This window comes from Clarias gariepinus, chromosome 16, assembly GCF_024256425.1.
Source record: "Clarias gariepinus isolate MV-2021 ecotype Netherlands chromosome 16, CGAR_prim_01v2, whole genome shotgun sequence".
Lineage (NCBI taxonomy): Eukaryota > Metazoa > Chordata > Actinopteri > Siluriformes > Clariidae > Clarias > Clarias gariepinus.
The window spans coordinates 19342643-19357981 of NC_071115.1; the positions used below are offsets into that span (position 1 = coordinate 19342643).

General features: G+C 37.7%; 1 protein-coding gene across 2 annotated transcripts in view; it reads left to right on the forward strand.

Annotated features, from left to right (window-relative positions):
• The window catches only part of cyth3b (cytohesin 3b), a 39086-nt gene extending 26573 nt beyond the window's left edge, over positions 1 to 12513 (forward strand). The window contains exons 9-13 of one of the 2 annotated variants that reach the window (XM_053514270.1): positions 2550 to 2661; positions 9121 to 9197; positions 9323 to 9394; positions 10042 to 10196; positions 10967 to 12513. In XM_053514270.1, coding sequence (XP_053370245.1) covers positions 2550 to 2661; positions 9121 to 9197; positions 9323 to 9394; positions 10042 to 10196; positions 10967 to 11039 — 489 coding nt within the window. In that variant the 3' untranslated portion in view covers positions 11040 to 12513. Of the gene's footprint in view, positions 1 to 2549; positions 2662 to 9120; positions 9198 to 9322; positions 9395 to 10041; positions 10201 to 10966 lie in introns of those variants that run through there. The other variant, XM_053514271.1, reaches the window with a different exon arrangement.
• The last annotated feature ends 2826 nt before the right edge of the window (positions 12514 to 15339 follow it).

Here is a 15339-nt window from a genome sequence, read left to right on the forward strand (position 1 = left end):
TATGCAGCTCCAGTTATCACTTCCAATATGCACCAAGCTTTAACCAGTTTCTCTCTCACTAACCTGGATTTTTCCTCTCCTCTGTTGGTGTTAATAAAAAAAGAAAGGAAAAACGCACAGCTTGTCATGTAAAAAAAAAAAACAACAACTGAAAGCACAACGTCTTCCATCTTCAAGACTTCCTTTATGAAAAAAGTATTAAAAGTTACAACCTCCGACAGCCAAGACTGCATCTATAAAAGAAAAATGAATGTCTCCCTAAAGAAAAACTTTTTATGTGTAACATCTGTCTTGTAAATGAGTCGATACTACAGAAGAAGAATGTATCAGATTAAATCCATTAGAATAAACCTGAGCTTTGCTTTTAAAGAAAATTACCAAACAAATATAAGAACTAAGCAGCGTTGTGGTGAAAGCACCTCTTTAATATTCATAGCTTCTCAGAATGTCTTACAAGAATTTAATTAGATCATACTCTGTGGAATTTTTTTTTTATCAAGCTATGGGAGCAGGGGTTTCCTATACGTAACTCATGACTGCTAGCAACACATACACTTAGTTATCAAATGGTAGTAGCTTTAACAATGGTATGCTCAATGAGTATATACAGTATCAACAGTTTGACAGCAAAACATGATGATGAGTAATAAACATTTACAAAATTTTGCTTATATATTTTTTTAAACAATATAATCCTATTTTAGAAGCTTTAAATGTCCAGATTTCAAGCAAACAGGACACGAAGCTGCCAGATTTTTGAGCAAAAGCTGAGGCATTATGACGAGCCAATCAGATTGCATCTATTTGTCACATGATGAGTGAAACAAAGTTACAGCCTGTGCAACACAGCTGAGTGGTTTAAGTGTGTTCAGTGGGTTTTCAGAGAATGTTGGAGCTGAAAAAAGAATGTTTACCCTCTGTTACTGTTAGTGCAGTCACTCCAACAGTAATGAATGACAGAATTTTATATATTGAACAAAACTTCAGTATGCAGTATGGGCTTTTATTTTATTTGCGTAGCTCTTTTGCAGATTTGCAGAATGAAATAGATTTTTTTTTAAGTATAAACTATAACTTATCAGTTTGTCCCTGATGAGCAAGCAGAGGGAGATGGTAGCAAGGAAAAACTCCCTGAGATGACAAGAGGAATGAACCCTGAGAGGATCCAGACTCCACAGCGAACTCATCCTCATTTGGGTGATATCAGATAGTACGACCATAAATCAGTATATCAGTGTGCTGTGAGGTTAAAAGTTCAGTTTAACAGGCAAGGTGTTTATTTTAATTTAGAGTCCACTTGCGTTGCTGGAGACTCGTCAATGGGAATTTCAGTACTAAACTCAACAACTATACAGCCGTGGCTAAATGTATGACGACTGACAAATATGAATTTTCACAAAGTCTGCTGCTTTAGTGTTTTTAAAATCTTTTTGTCAGATGTTACTGTGTTATACTTTAAGTATAAGTATAATTACAAGCATTTCATAAGTGTCAAAAGCTTTTACTGACAATTACATTAAGTTTATGGAAAGAGTCAATATTTGCAGTGTTGACCCTTCTTTATCAAGACCTCTGCAATTCGCGCTGGCATCCTGTCAGTCAACTTCTGAGCCAAATCCTGAGTAACAGCTTTTTATTCTTACATAATCAATGCTTGGAGTTTGTCAGAATTTATGGGGTTTTCTTGAAATTGACCACAAGTTCTCAGTAGAATGAATGTCTGGGGGATTTCCTGGCCATGGACCCAACATTTCAATGTTTTGAATGAACCACTGAGTTTTGCCTTACAGCAAGGTGCTTCATCAGGCTGGAAAAGGTATTGTTCTTGGACGGTTGGGAGAAATTGCTCCGGAAGATTGGAAATATTGACTCTTTGCGTAAATGTAATGTAATTGTCAATAAAAGCCTTTGACACTTATTACGTGCTTTTAATTGTATTTCAGTATACCATAGTAACATCTGAAAAAAAGATCTAAAAACACTGAAGCAGCAGACTTCGTGAAAAATTGGTATTTGTGTCATTCCCAAAACTTTTGGCCACAGCTGTATAAAGAGGAGTTAAAGCTTTTTGAAAAATCACTTAAAACTGACATTTATATAACCCGAACAATTTTGACAAAATATTTTGGTATTTGTGCTTTTATAACCCTCATGTGACTAAAAGAAAATATGCATAAAATATTCTCTATCGGTTTGCAAATAAAAAGAAAACCTGCCAAAATGGAGTTATCTCGTTTTGCTGTCAAACTGTTCAAATATCCCCCACTTTTTATTTTTACAGCAAAGATTTATAAAAGCTGCTTAAACTTTTTAAACTGGATAATATTTTTTCGACTTTTACCTCATACTGAAACTGCTGACTGTTTCAACCTGTTTCTATTTGAGTGAGTGCGAATCAGCATCACATCCCGTCATGATTAATGCACCGGTGACCATAGGAGGGACATTAATATTTGAAAGATTCTTTCAGGCTACTTGTATGTGGACCGAGTGCTAATGTGTCACTTAATGTGTCCCTTTTTTTCTCCCCCTCTCCTGGTCCTGATCAGAACCTGTACGAGAGCATTAAAAGCGAGCCTTTCAAGATCCCTGAGGATGACGGCAACGACTTGACCCACACTTTTTTCAACCCCGACAGAGAAGGCTGGCTGCTTAAGCTAGGTTAGTGGTTTCTCCACACACTTTCTGTTTTTCAGGTCACTCAGCCCTCCATCCTCTCCATCACCCTGTCACCCCACAGACAGGAAGTGCTATTGCATGGAAATACTGCAGAGGAACACTGGGTTTTCACACTGTGAGAGGTGCTAATGAAAACTATGCACCATTCACTGGCTCGTAAGCCTGCCATGTTTATGCAATGCTGTACTAAACACGAACATCATAGGTGATTCTGGAGATAATAACATCATTAAGGGTGAAATAGATACATGATGTGATGCTTCGAGTATAAAGATCCTTCAATTATTCAAGATCTTTTGAAAGCTCGTACAAAACAAGGCACTTTTATTCCACTGTGCTATTTTTGTTCCCCTTCCAGATGAAGCGCTGGGTTATTTCTTTTTCTTCGACTGTTTCCCTGCATTCTATTTACTCGCATATGTTTTTAATACTTGCCCACCCCTCCTCAAACATGTCTGCAGTTTTGGTCCTAGATGTGGTTGTGTGTGGCTCGTTTATTGTTAAACGATCCTTCTTGTGTTTCTTTATTCCCTCTGCACCTCCATTGCCCTATCCTTCTGTTGTGTGTCTGCCTGTCTCTTCTCAAGGAGGTAGGTAACCTCGGAGAGCACTGCCGCTCCATCCCGACTGTCCTTACTTTTCTCCTCATTTCACCTCCTCCCTTGATCCCTGCATCCCCTCGTCATTCCGAAGCTATCTGCATCTCCTCACGGGACAGTGTCAAACCCCGTACCTAGTCTCTAATTGGCTGCTGAGGACTGACCAGGTCAGGGGTCATAGCGCTGTTTGTCAGCCTGGTCAAGCCTCACGCTTTTGGATTATTACCTGCTGGCCTGGAACACACACATACACGCACACACACACACACACACACAAACACACACACATTCCTCCAGTAGTACGTAAGCTCTCTGCAGGCTCATATATTCCAGCAGCTCTGGAATACAGAGTTATTACTCCATCACCCCAGTCTCCTTTAGGCAGTGTGGAGAGAGAAGTTTGTTTCAACTTTATGAAGATCTTTTACAGTTAGCTAAAAATAGCATGTGGAGAATAAAGCAGAGGGGCCTTTTTTTATTATTATTATTATTATTTTTGTAATGCTCAAACTGAAACAACTGCGCTGGTCATTGCGTGTTAATACACAAATATTTTATAAAGTTGTATAAAGCTGTCTAGCACCGAGCCAAAAGTACAAAACTAATTTTGAATATTGCACGTTCTCACTCCAGCATGGTAATATATAATTTAGTGATTTATAGGAGTAGTTTGCGAATATGTTATCCACAGAAGAACGCATACCTAAATGGCATTACATGCAATGTTTAAATGCTTATGCGTTGTCCGTAAGAGTCATGAGAGTTAACGAACGGATATTCGGTTAACCTCTACGAGAGGGAAGTTTTTTAGGGGATCTTTAATGTGGTGTAATCAAGTTAAATATTTCCACTACAGTTAAACGTTCCTGCTGTTGGTGGTGGCCCACATGTGTTTATGTGCTCGGCAGATGTCATATATAAGAAATAAAACACTTCAAGCGATGCTGCTACCACCCTGAAGCTAAATATTGATCAGAAATCTGTTTTTCCCTTTTTAACCACAGCAGTTATATGATTGAACAACTTAAAAAATATATATTTAAATAAAACTGGTAACACTTCATGATGTCATGGAACGTCTAAGAAACGTTAGTTCCTGTTCGTCCGCTTACTTCATTTCTTAACTGTATGTATATATATATATATATATATATATATATATATATATATATATATATATATATATATATATATATATATATAATATATATATATTTTTTTCCTCTTTCTTTAAATTAATTAAACAGAAATACAGGTTTTATATTACTAAGAAGGTGGAAAATGTAAAATCTTTTGTCTTGAAGATTCTGATATTGCAGAAAACCTTCTGACTGTAATAAAGCACTCGCACTGGAGACTCCTTCCCATACATTTTTTTTTAAAACTATTCCAAAGATATGGAGATCTTGTTTGTTAAATAACACCATTTCAGGTTCATTTATTATCAGCATTTTTTATTTTTTTTTTGAGAGAGAGAGAGGTTCAGATGTGCTAAATACCTGGTTTGGTGTGTGTACTCGGAAAACTGTGCTCAAAGGAGCGGGAAAAAAAATGCACAATTGGATGAAATTGTCTGAAAACCGTCAGAGTGTAAAATTCATTGTAGACCAATGGGGATTTCAAAACTTTGAGCAGTCTCTCTATTATTTGTGTAGAGCATGATTTTTCATAGAGTAGTAGGCATTTCCAAGCTGTTCGACATGATATATTTCATTTACCGATCGTACCAAAAATTCCTGAGCTCCTGTCAAGGGAAAATACAAGAGAAATCACTCGGAAAATTGGTAATTATTTAAAGACCCGTCAGTCCTACAGTATTTCTTAGAAAAGTAATAGCGAGCTATTCCTGTTTCTTTCGCAGCACAATCTCGCCATCCATACCAGCTGCTTTAAATGTCAACAGTTTTAATATTGATGCCTTTTGATCACTCGTGTAACATCCCAAACTCATGGAAACATCTCAAAATCATTAGCAAGAAAGAAAAAACATGTTGCTCAAAGGAGTCACACAGCACTTCATGTACTGTATCCCGTTAGTAAATCGCTGTGGACTTTTTGTGGGTGTTATTTAGGCCACGTGCATAAATAAACAGGTACACCATACTGTAGAGTCAACTTTTCAGCTCACACCTGGAAAAATACACCCAGTCAGAGGTATTTCTCACATGTTGAGTTCCCTGCCCTGTTTTCATGCCTGGTAGGTATATGAATCAGCCAAATCCTGCACATGAGCATGTATTTCCCAAACATTAAGCACGGTAATACTTATATGTGTGTCATATTAGCCCTCAAGCATCTTCTTTTCCCAGATCCCTGAAATCTTTGCTGGGAATCTTCACTTCCATAACAAAGATCAACATTTATGCATTAAAGGAATACTTCTGTTAACAACAACAGCAACAACACAAACCTTAATAGGCTTGCTATGTACTGTAAGAATGAAACTATTCAGGTGTGTTTAGGGTTGTCTTGTTTAGCCCTGGTCACATTAGCAATGCTATTTGTATTCCTTTAATGCGTAATCATTTTTGAATCCGCTTCCACCCAACGCTGCTGCATCCTTTGTCCGTCGTCACTCTTAGCAACTCAGCACATGTTATGAGAAAACGTTGCAGTTGGCTTTTTCCCGTAACAGATTAAGCTCGGTACACTCCCAGGACTCATGACGCACTCAGCAAGGGTTCTCCACATGACTCAGGCTAACGCGCGCCAGCAGTGCCAAATGCCTCAATTACGAGCACAAGCGTAGGCTTCATTCACAGAACTGTAGAGACAAAGAACATGACCGAGGAAAGGGACTTGATCTTTGACCAATGCACAGGAAGTGGAGTGAGAACGTCCACTTAAGTATCTGTGAACCTGAAGAAAATATATTATTTGAATATTTTCTTGGCATTTCACCAATTAAGTATGTTTGATTTCAAAAAAGTTTGATTATAGTTTCTAAGTGACTAATGATTGTTAATAACAGATTGTCCTTACAGAAGAGACAAAATGATTGTAAACTGAAGGTCGGGATGGATATAAATGCGGGTGTTGAAAAAGTTTTTCCTATTTACATGAATAACCACATTCATCCCCCCAGGGTTCCTTTGCCCCGACCTGTGGTGCTGACGTGTTCAGACCATCTCTTTTCTTTTCCTCCATTCCATCTGAACGCCTGCAACACTGCCCACTGTTCCATTTCTATGGACCTCTTTCACTCTTGCTCATGTGACAGTGTGGTTCTTTGTTAGCAGATTATCCTGCAGCTTTAGCTGTAGGTCTTTTTGCAGCCTTCCTGAAGTTTTTTGTCTTGTTCTTTCATCAATTTTCAAGGGATGTCCTGTTCTTGCTAAAGGCATTGAGGTGCCTCGTTTTCTCCACTTGTTGATGACGCCCTTCGTGGTGTTCCTGACGTTTCGGAAAATCTTTTGGATCCTTCTATGGTTCGATAGTATTCAACTATCAGATGTTTTGTAAACTCTTTGCAGACAATAGCTTCAGCTGTCAGATGAAGCCAAGGAGATGCCAAGAGAATCATACAGAAACGACTCGCGGCTGATTTAAGGTTAATTAGAATCAGTTCCTTAATGACAATTACTTTTGATTGTGAGTTTGATTGTGAATGGCTCATTCTAATTACATGGTTAGTTACGGATGGGAAGCACATTGTCACCCCTCCTTACGATATTATAAGGATACCTTGGTGCTGATTCAAATACAATTGTGATTCTATAAGTATCACAATATAAATAACCCGATTTATAAATAACTCAATTTGATTTTACATTTTTCCCTGACTTTGTTACAATTTGAACAAGAATTAAAAAAAGGTAAGCATTAATTAAATGTAGCCCGTTCTTTATAAGAATAGTTTTCTATAGTTTTCTAAAAATCAAGAGCAGCTTTTACCAGCTTTTACACAATACAAATAAACTTGAATTACAAGAGTTTAACATTTAATTAAAAATTTTATTAAGCAAAAAAGCTAGATCCATAACCAAATCATTTTTCCCATCTCTATAGTTATAGTTTTCTACATTTGCCTTTTTCACTTTTGTCCTGATTGCTCCAATCACATTAACATTGGGTTGATCAGATATGGTTGATCTTGCTTTTATTTTCGTTCCCCACATCATCACCAAAACCTGCTGTGAACAGACCACACTATGCCTGAAGCTCCTTCTTCCTTTTTAACTACAAACTCCCAACTCTCTCTCTTTTTTTTTTTTTTTTTTTACTAACGGTGAATATTTCGCATCTGCCACCTCGCATATTTATATTTATTCTCCTCTTGACACCAGTGCCAAGGGTACTCCCTTGTACAGAACCAGGTTCTAATTTTGGTCATGAATTAGATGCCCGGATGGATACAGATCATGTTTTTAACGAGCATTGTGTTTATTAACTTATGTACAAAAACGAGGAACAGGGAGCAGGAATTAACACACATTATATATATATATATATATATATATATATATATATATCTAACGACATGCACAACAACTGTTATACGACAGGAGACATTATGACATACAACTGGAACTTAAAAATGACAGATGTGACCAGCAGTGGCCACTGAAATGTGTATCAGGTGCAACCCAGGCTGTTTGTTTTTGTGGCAAGAAGTTCAATTCAAATATTGTTTGGGGTGTTCAAACCAAACCAGGACTTTTGATTGTACAGAATGACAGAACACATTTATGAGTATATTTAAAAACTACTTTTATTTCTCTATATAATCCCCTGCTACAGAAATGCACTTCTCACAGTGTTTCACTAGTGCTTGGATACCATCAATGTAAATTTTTTTTTCAGTAAGCCTTAACCATAATCTGACTGCCTGCTTCAGGGCTTTAAACGCTGGCCTCCCAGGAACTCCTTTAATGGCCCAAACATGTGGAAATGGCTTGGTTGAGGTCAGGACTGTAAAGGGGAGGTGGCAAGAATGAGTTCATCAGAGGGACAACCCATGTTAGATGGTTTGGACATGTTCAGAGGAGAGATGGTGAATATATCGGTAGAAGGATGCTGAGGTTTGAACTGCCAGGCAGGAGGTCTAGAGGAAGACCAAAGAGGAGATTTATGGATGCAGTGAGAGAGGACATGAAGTTGGTGTGAGAGAAGAGGATGCAGAGGATAGGGTTAGATTGAGGCAGATGATTCGCTGTGGCGACCCCTGAAAGGGAACAGCCGAAAGACAAAGAAGACTGCAGCTAACACTCTCATGGCCGCACCGTGCTGGAAGTAAATGTCAATCTGTTTTACACCCTCATTCACCAGAGGTGTCATCACAAGTCCTAGTTTTACTTAAACACCCCTTGTAGGATAGAGTAATGCTACATACATTCTGACAGGTTTAAGCACATATTTTTAGAATACAGTTGTTTACTTAATTACTTTTTTAACCTATACATTAAAAGTCTGTATTTGACGCCAAGTTTTTTAGATTTGAGTAAATTAAAATGGAAAATCTCTCTGAGAGACGAAACACATGCCAGTGCGCACACACACACGCACGCACGCACACACTCATGCACACACACGCACGCACACACACACACACACACACTAAGTGATAATAAAAAGTAGTCACCCTGGGAATTGACAAGTCTTTTATTTTATGGATGTAATTTGTCATTTACTATCATAATCAAACCAAATTTCTAACAAAATATGTCTTGTTGCACTGGGACTTTCAGTACACTTATGCATTAAATGACAGTTGTGAAAATATTTGCCTTGTTCTGCTCCACTGATTCTGGCTGATCACATGCCAGTATGTTGCCGTGTCACATGAGCTGTGTATATTTGACTGTGGTTAGTTATGCTACTGTCCCTGTGCTTCTTCCTGCAGGAGGAAGAGTAAAAACCTGGAAAAGGCGGTGGTTTATTTTAACCGACAATTGCCTGTATTACTTCGAGTACACGACGGTTAGTAGTAGTTTCTTTTATAGTATGTCTTTGTTTCATTGATTCAAAAGGGGGAAAATTCAGGAATCTATTTAAGTATAGTGACTATGTGTATTGTGGTGTGTGTGTGTGTGTGTGTGTCACAGGACAAGGAGCCACGGGGTATAATTCCTCTGGAGAACCTCAGTATCAGAGAGGTGGATGAGCCCAGGAAGCCTGTGAGTGTCAGCTCTTACCCCAGATTTGTCCTAGACTAACATATTTCATATTAACTTACACTGAATGATGTAGATTAAGGTAAGGAAATGGGAGGATGTGTTTTACTGTGACACACTGGAAAGATTTAAAAAATGAAAATATTGCAGCAGCCTCATTTCCCCTCTCGTCCGTTCCAACCACTCAGCATTACCAGTATACTAATCACTGATCCTCTAATCATCTGTCGTCATCATCTGCACCTGTTTCTCACCGGTTTATGCCTTAAGTTGGATGTTTTTTATGCTTGAATGATTCATACGTCACTATGTGGGTTAACAAACACAACTATTCATTTAAAACTGGTCAAGTTCATGGATTGGACTGAAAATGAGAGACAAAAACTTGCCAAGAATAAATAAAAAAAAAGTCCTTTAGGATGCCTAGAGAAATATTTCTCAAAACTCTTCGGAAGTAAAATATGAAGAAATGCACTTTAAGATTGCCATCAATTCAACAAAACTGCACAGTATGTAAAAAAAACGAATAATCTGTTTCATTGACATCCTCTAACTAAAATGAGCAAAAGTGCATCCTGGGTACTTGAGTGTAAAAACAGTCTTCGAGTCTTCCTACTACCTACAACCGAACACCTTGTTTTTCTTTCCAGAACTGCTTTGAGCTCTATAACCCCAGCCACAAGGGTCAGGTGATCAAGGCGTGCAAGACGGAGGCTGATGGCCGAGTGGTCGAAGGTAACCATGTGGTCTACAGGATATCAGCCCCCACACCGGAGGAGAAAGAAGAGTGGATCAAGTCTATAAAGTAAGAACCAGTTTCTCTCATTAGAAATGATAAAGAGGCATACCACATATATTCCTATTTGTGCCTAGCATCAGTTTCCGCATAAAGGGATTGTTGATGCATGTGATCAGGGTGTTTTTTGGAAAGGAAACAGAATGCAGTCTTGCCTCACACAGCACTGCCTACAGCACTTCTCATGGGTGTTCCCTGCCAGAATCAGTGAACAGATTAATCAGTGCATATAGCGCCGTGATGAAGAGCCAGAGAGAGCCAGAGCACCAGCAGACCTAGCTCTCACACTGTCCATTTCAGCTAATCTATCTGCTAATGTTTATGATGTTCAGTGCATTATTTTCTCCTTCGCAGTGAGTGAAGTAGCTCATCCTAAAAGGATTTTTGGGCCGTGAAAACTGGAGCGCTCATGAATCAGGGACTCTTTGTAGGGCACATCTCCAATGTTCAGACCAGTTTAAGTGCGCCAGGGTGCTTACTGTTTAACACCAGAGCAAAAAAAAAAAAAAAAAAAAAGCTCTCCTTCAACTGAATTGCTTCCAATTCGGAGCAATCAGAGGGGCGGTGGGTTAACTCCAGAAACCATAGAAACCTAACTAGGTCACTGAACAAACCTTTCTCTCTCTTTTTATTTATTTATTTTTTTTTTTTTAGATCTAGTTAAAGCAGGGGTTTGTAGAAATATGCTTGCATTTCCATATCAAAGATGGAGAAGTCTCTGCTTCCCCTCCCTCTTTGCCCATATTTGATGGCTTTCCCTTTTCATCTGTTTTCCTCAGGGCCAGCATTAGCAGGGACCCTTTCTACGACATGCTGGCTACCAGGAAACGCCGCATCGCCAACAAGAAGTGATGAGCCACTCGTCGCCATATGCGAGGCCTTTAGACATCGTCAACGTAGGACTTAATCATCACGGTGGCCAATTATCCACTATTTAAACCCATCACCCCTTATTCCGCTCTGTTTTTCTTCCACGCATCGGAAGCAAAAAACTCGGCCGATGTTGCTTTCCCTGCGCTCATATGGATGTGAGCGCGCACACGTGGACAGCCTGCGTGCCCGAGGATTACGCATTGATGGGATTCGTCCATGAAATCCCAGCGTGTTCAGACCTCAGTTTATGCCCAAGTCACTAAAGCAACACTTTGCTCATGCCATTAGAAAGAACAGATAGCTGGAACCAGTAAGGATTAAGGAAATGGACTGGTGTCCAGTAGCTGTTATATTTATTTTAGCTCTTATTGTAAAGTGTTTCTTTAATGACCGATGAGAGCTACAGTACAGCGTACCCCGATCATCCACACATCATATTCATATACAGTACAATATACATTGTCATTTCACTGCAGCTCTAACCGACATAGACTATTATATTACTATGGTGCTGAACGAGTTTCTGTCTGTGCAATTTGTTCAAGAGAAACAACATAAAAGCTTGAAATGTTTCTAGTATAAATGTTGGAATGCAATTTAACACTATATGGCAGTCTTAAGTCAGCTGGACTGATTTGTTTCATTTGTCGACAAATACTAGAGGAAATACAGATATGTTTTTGGATTCTTTTTTATCTTTCTTCGTAAATGGGCTGGTGCCAGTGAGTTTAAGCTTTCTGTTTAGTTCTTAGGAATTGAGAGTTAAGAGACCACAAGGCCTCCATTAAGGAAATGTGTGACTGAAGTTATTAAAAAACAAATATAAGACAAATGTCTGTTTTATGGATCGGTTTCACCCCTGGGGGCCTTGAGCCACTCCACTCAGTGTAAAAGTGCTGATCTGGGATCAGTCTTTACTCTTGTTTATGACTACATGGACATGAGTGATCCTAGACCAGAGCTTTACTTTAGGACTCGAAATGTAGAAGTTTGATAATGTATCGATGTGTTGTGAATGTTTATATCCCTGTTAAAAGCTAAAGATTTGCTTGCGTTTATGTTTCTTTTACAGACATAACTGAATATCTTTTTATATTTATTTTCTCTGTAAAATGTTTGACCTGTAATTGCCAAACCTATGGACTTAAGTTATGTGTAAATACTGGAAACAGTCGTCTTCTTTGTGTATGTATGAGTTACTGCGTATCAATCACAACAGCTATGGTTTGGGAAATTACTTTTGGCAGCTTTATATTGCCGTCATGTCATGTGGTTCAGAATTATTATTATTATTATTATTATTAATATTAGTTGGTTTATATGTATTTGTAAAATAAGAGCTCTAGCCCAGGGTGGAAATATTATCTTCAGCTGCCCTGTGAAGCTATACATTAATTTTTATATGACTGTAAAAGCTATTGGTCATTACCATAAAACATTCATAAAGCTTTAACCCTGAATCTGACGCATTAATTTTTCTTTCTGTGAGAGAAAATCTGTAGTAGTTAGTAGTAGAATAGTCCTATGGTTAAAAGAAGTTCTCTAAGGTGTAAAAAAATCCATAGAAGTCCTCTACTTATACTTAAGACGTACTTGATAAAAAGTACAAAAGTACTTACAAATTTACTTAAGTTTCAAAAGTACTGAGCTTGTATTAGCTCATGGTAACTTCTCTGTCTCTTTCTCTTATAGCTAATCATCTCCACTTGTGATTTCATACACCTGCTACATGAATAAGCATTTGACAAAGGGAAAGCAAATCACACAATTATGCATAATACAAGTAGTCAGCAGTTACCGCTTCAAATGCTACACACCACTTATGCAACGCATAACACATACACAAATGTAATGAAGAAGATTGTACAGATATTTGTTGTAGGATATGGGGGAGTAAAAGTTAAAAAAAAAAACATCCACTAATAAAACTATTCAAGTAAAGTACTGATATGTTAAAACTGTATAACAAATTAAATATACTTAGTTACCTGCAGTGATTAATGTGTTTCAGCTGGCAACAAGTCTAGGAACCCTAACTCATCCATTCGATAGCTTCTCATTCCTTTGTGGTCATGTATAAGATGTTACTGTGTTTCCAACAGGGCACATCAATTAAGGATATTGGAATAATGTTAAAACTATGTTAAGATCAGTCTAACACCTTATTTACACCTGAAAGGATAAGGACAGTACAAAAATGTCAACTTTGGAGAAAAATTTTAGTTGGGAAAAAAAAATCGTCTCATAAAAAAACATGATGAGAATGCACAGGATTAGGATTAACCCGCTGTTTGGCCATAAGAAATTTATTCATAAGGCCATTATTGAAGATAATCAAATTTAAAAAAAAAATCTGTTTGCTGGAGAGCATAAAGCATGGTTGTTTGCAATGGAAAAAGGCCATGTGGTCTGATAAGTTAAGATTTATCCAGTTCCAGAGCTTTGAGCACATCAGGGTAGGAAGAGAAACATATGAGACAATGCATAGTGCATAGTGGCCATTGTAGAAGCCTCTGGAGGCAGTGTTATGATTTGGAGTTACTTTAAATTGTGAGGTCTACGGTCAGCAACATTATGTGGCAAAAAAAATGAAGTCGGCTGATGATCTAAATATACTGAATGACCAGGTTATCACATCTATGAAGATTTTCTTCACTGATTATATGGACGACTTTGTTCTGCAATTTTCATTTTTTGTTTGTTTGTTTTGGCCAGGCAGTGTATTTTACACCGGAAAATGTTTTTTGAATGTTAAATTCTTAATTCTCTACTTATTGGTATAGGGATTATAATTAGTTAAATGTAAACCGGTATTCAAATATATTACTTTGAAAACCACACATCTGGATTTGCTTTGAAGTCAGCTCCTTGAAAGGTAGTTTTACTGCATTGTGAAGTGAGTGACACCGATATTAGTTCACATTTTCCAGATTTGACTTTGTTTGCCTGTCTCTGGGCAGTCTGGAAAATTAGCTTGGTTTTTAAATTAAATGTGACAGCTCAAATATCTGAATATGTTAACGCCATTATTTCATTCAAACACTGAAATAAAACTACTTTTAATCTCAATGAGGTGAATTCAACTCAAATAAATACAGATGTGTTTTTTAAAACATTTCATATGAATTAAATGGGGTTAGGATTTTTTTTTCTGCGTCTGTGAAAACAAACGTTTAGCTAATATTTACAGAGCTTTTCTGAGAATCTGGTAGTATTTTCTACTGGAGGTCAACATTACATAATAAACCGGTTATTCAGTGACTGACGGCACAAAAAACAATAAACCAAATATGAAGTTTAAAAAAAAAAAAGATTGCCAGCCATAATTTGTCACAATTTTGCTCTACTTTAATATTTCCTTACATTTAATATTGACCAAGCTTATATGATATGATAATTTTCATACACCACTGTAAAAAAACCCTCAAATAATAACCTACAAACACTTTATTTGGTCCATCATTTGTTGGATTATTTACACTTCCTTAAAAAAAAAGGACAAGAGCTTAATGTTTGTGTACATTTACAAATAAGGAGCCTTACAAATGTCAGCCCCAAAACTGGCTATACAGTAGGTTACTGCAACTTTACCAATTTGTTTTTGTTGGGCTTACAGCTTCTTCATTTCAATTGCACACATGGATTGTGTAACCCATTTGTTTCATGTTAATGATATTAATCCCATCCATCCATCTAGTAACCTCTGTAGTCCAACTAGGGACCGTGGAGGCCAATGGTATTTATTCCCATTTTTACAACCACTACAGGCAAATTTGGGAACACCAGTTAACCTAATCTGCATGTCTTTGGACTGTGGGAGGAAACCTGCCAAGCACGGGAAGAACAAGCAAACACCATGCACACGGACCCGAGACGGGAATCGAACCCTGACCGTGGAGGTGCAAGGTGACAGTGCTAACTGCTAAACCACCATGCTGCCTAATAATATTAATTACAGAAATATTAAACTTGAAAACACTTAAATATAGCACACCAACATCATTTCATAAAAGACACTATAAAGACAGATCTTGGCACTGTAATAAATGAGAGCATTCTTGATTCTGTAACGGCTCAGCTGGCATCAGGGAACTAGAAAATAAAGTGCATGCTATATATGTTTTTGAGAGATATTTAGAGATTACAGATATGATGTTTTTCCACATGACAAAAGCTGGCTTGTATACGAGTTCTTTAAATGCTGTGAACTTTTTTAAAGCAGGCACTAATTGAAGAGAACAATCTTGTGACAAGTGCTTGGGTTTCTTGGTTCGGGTGT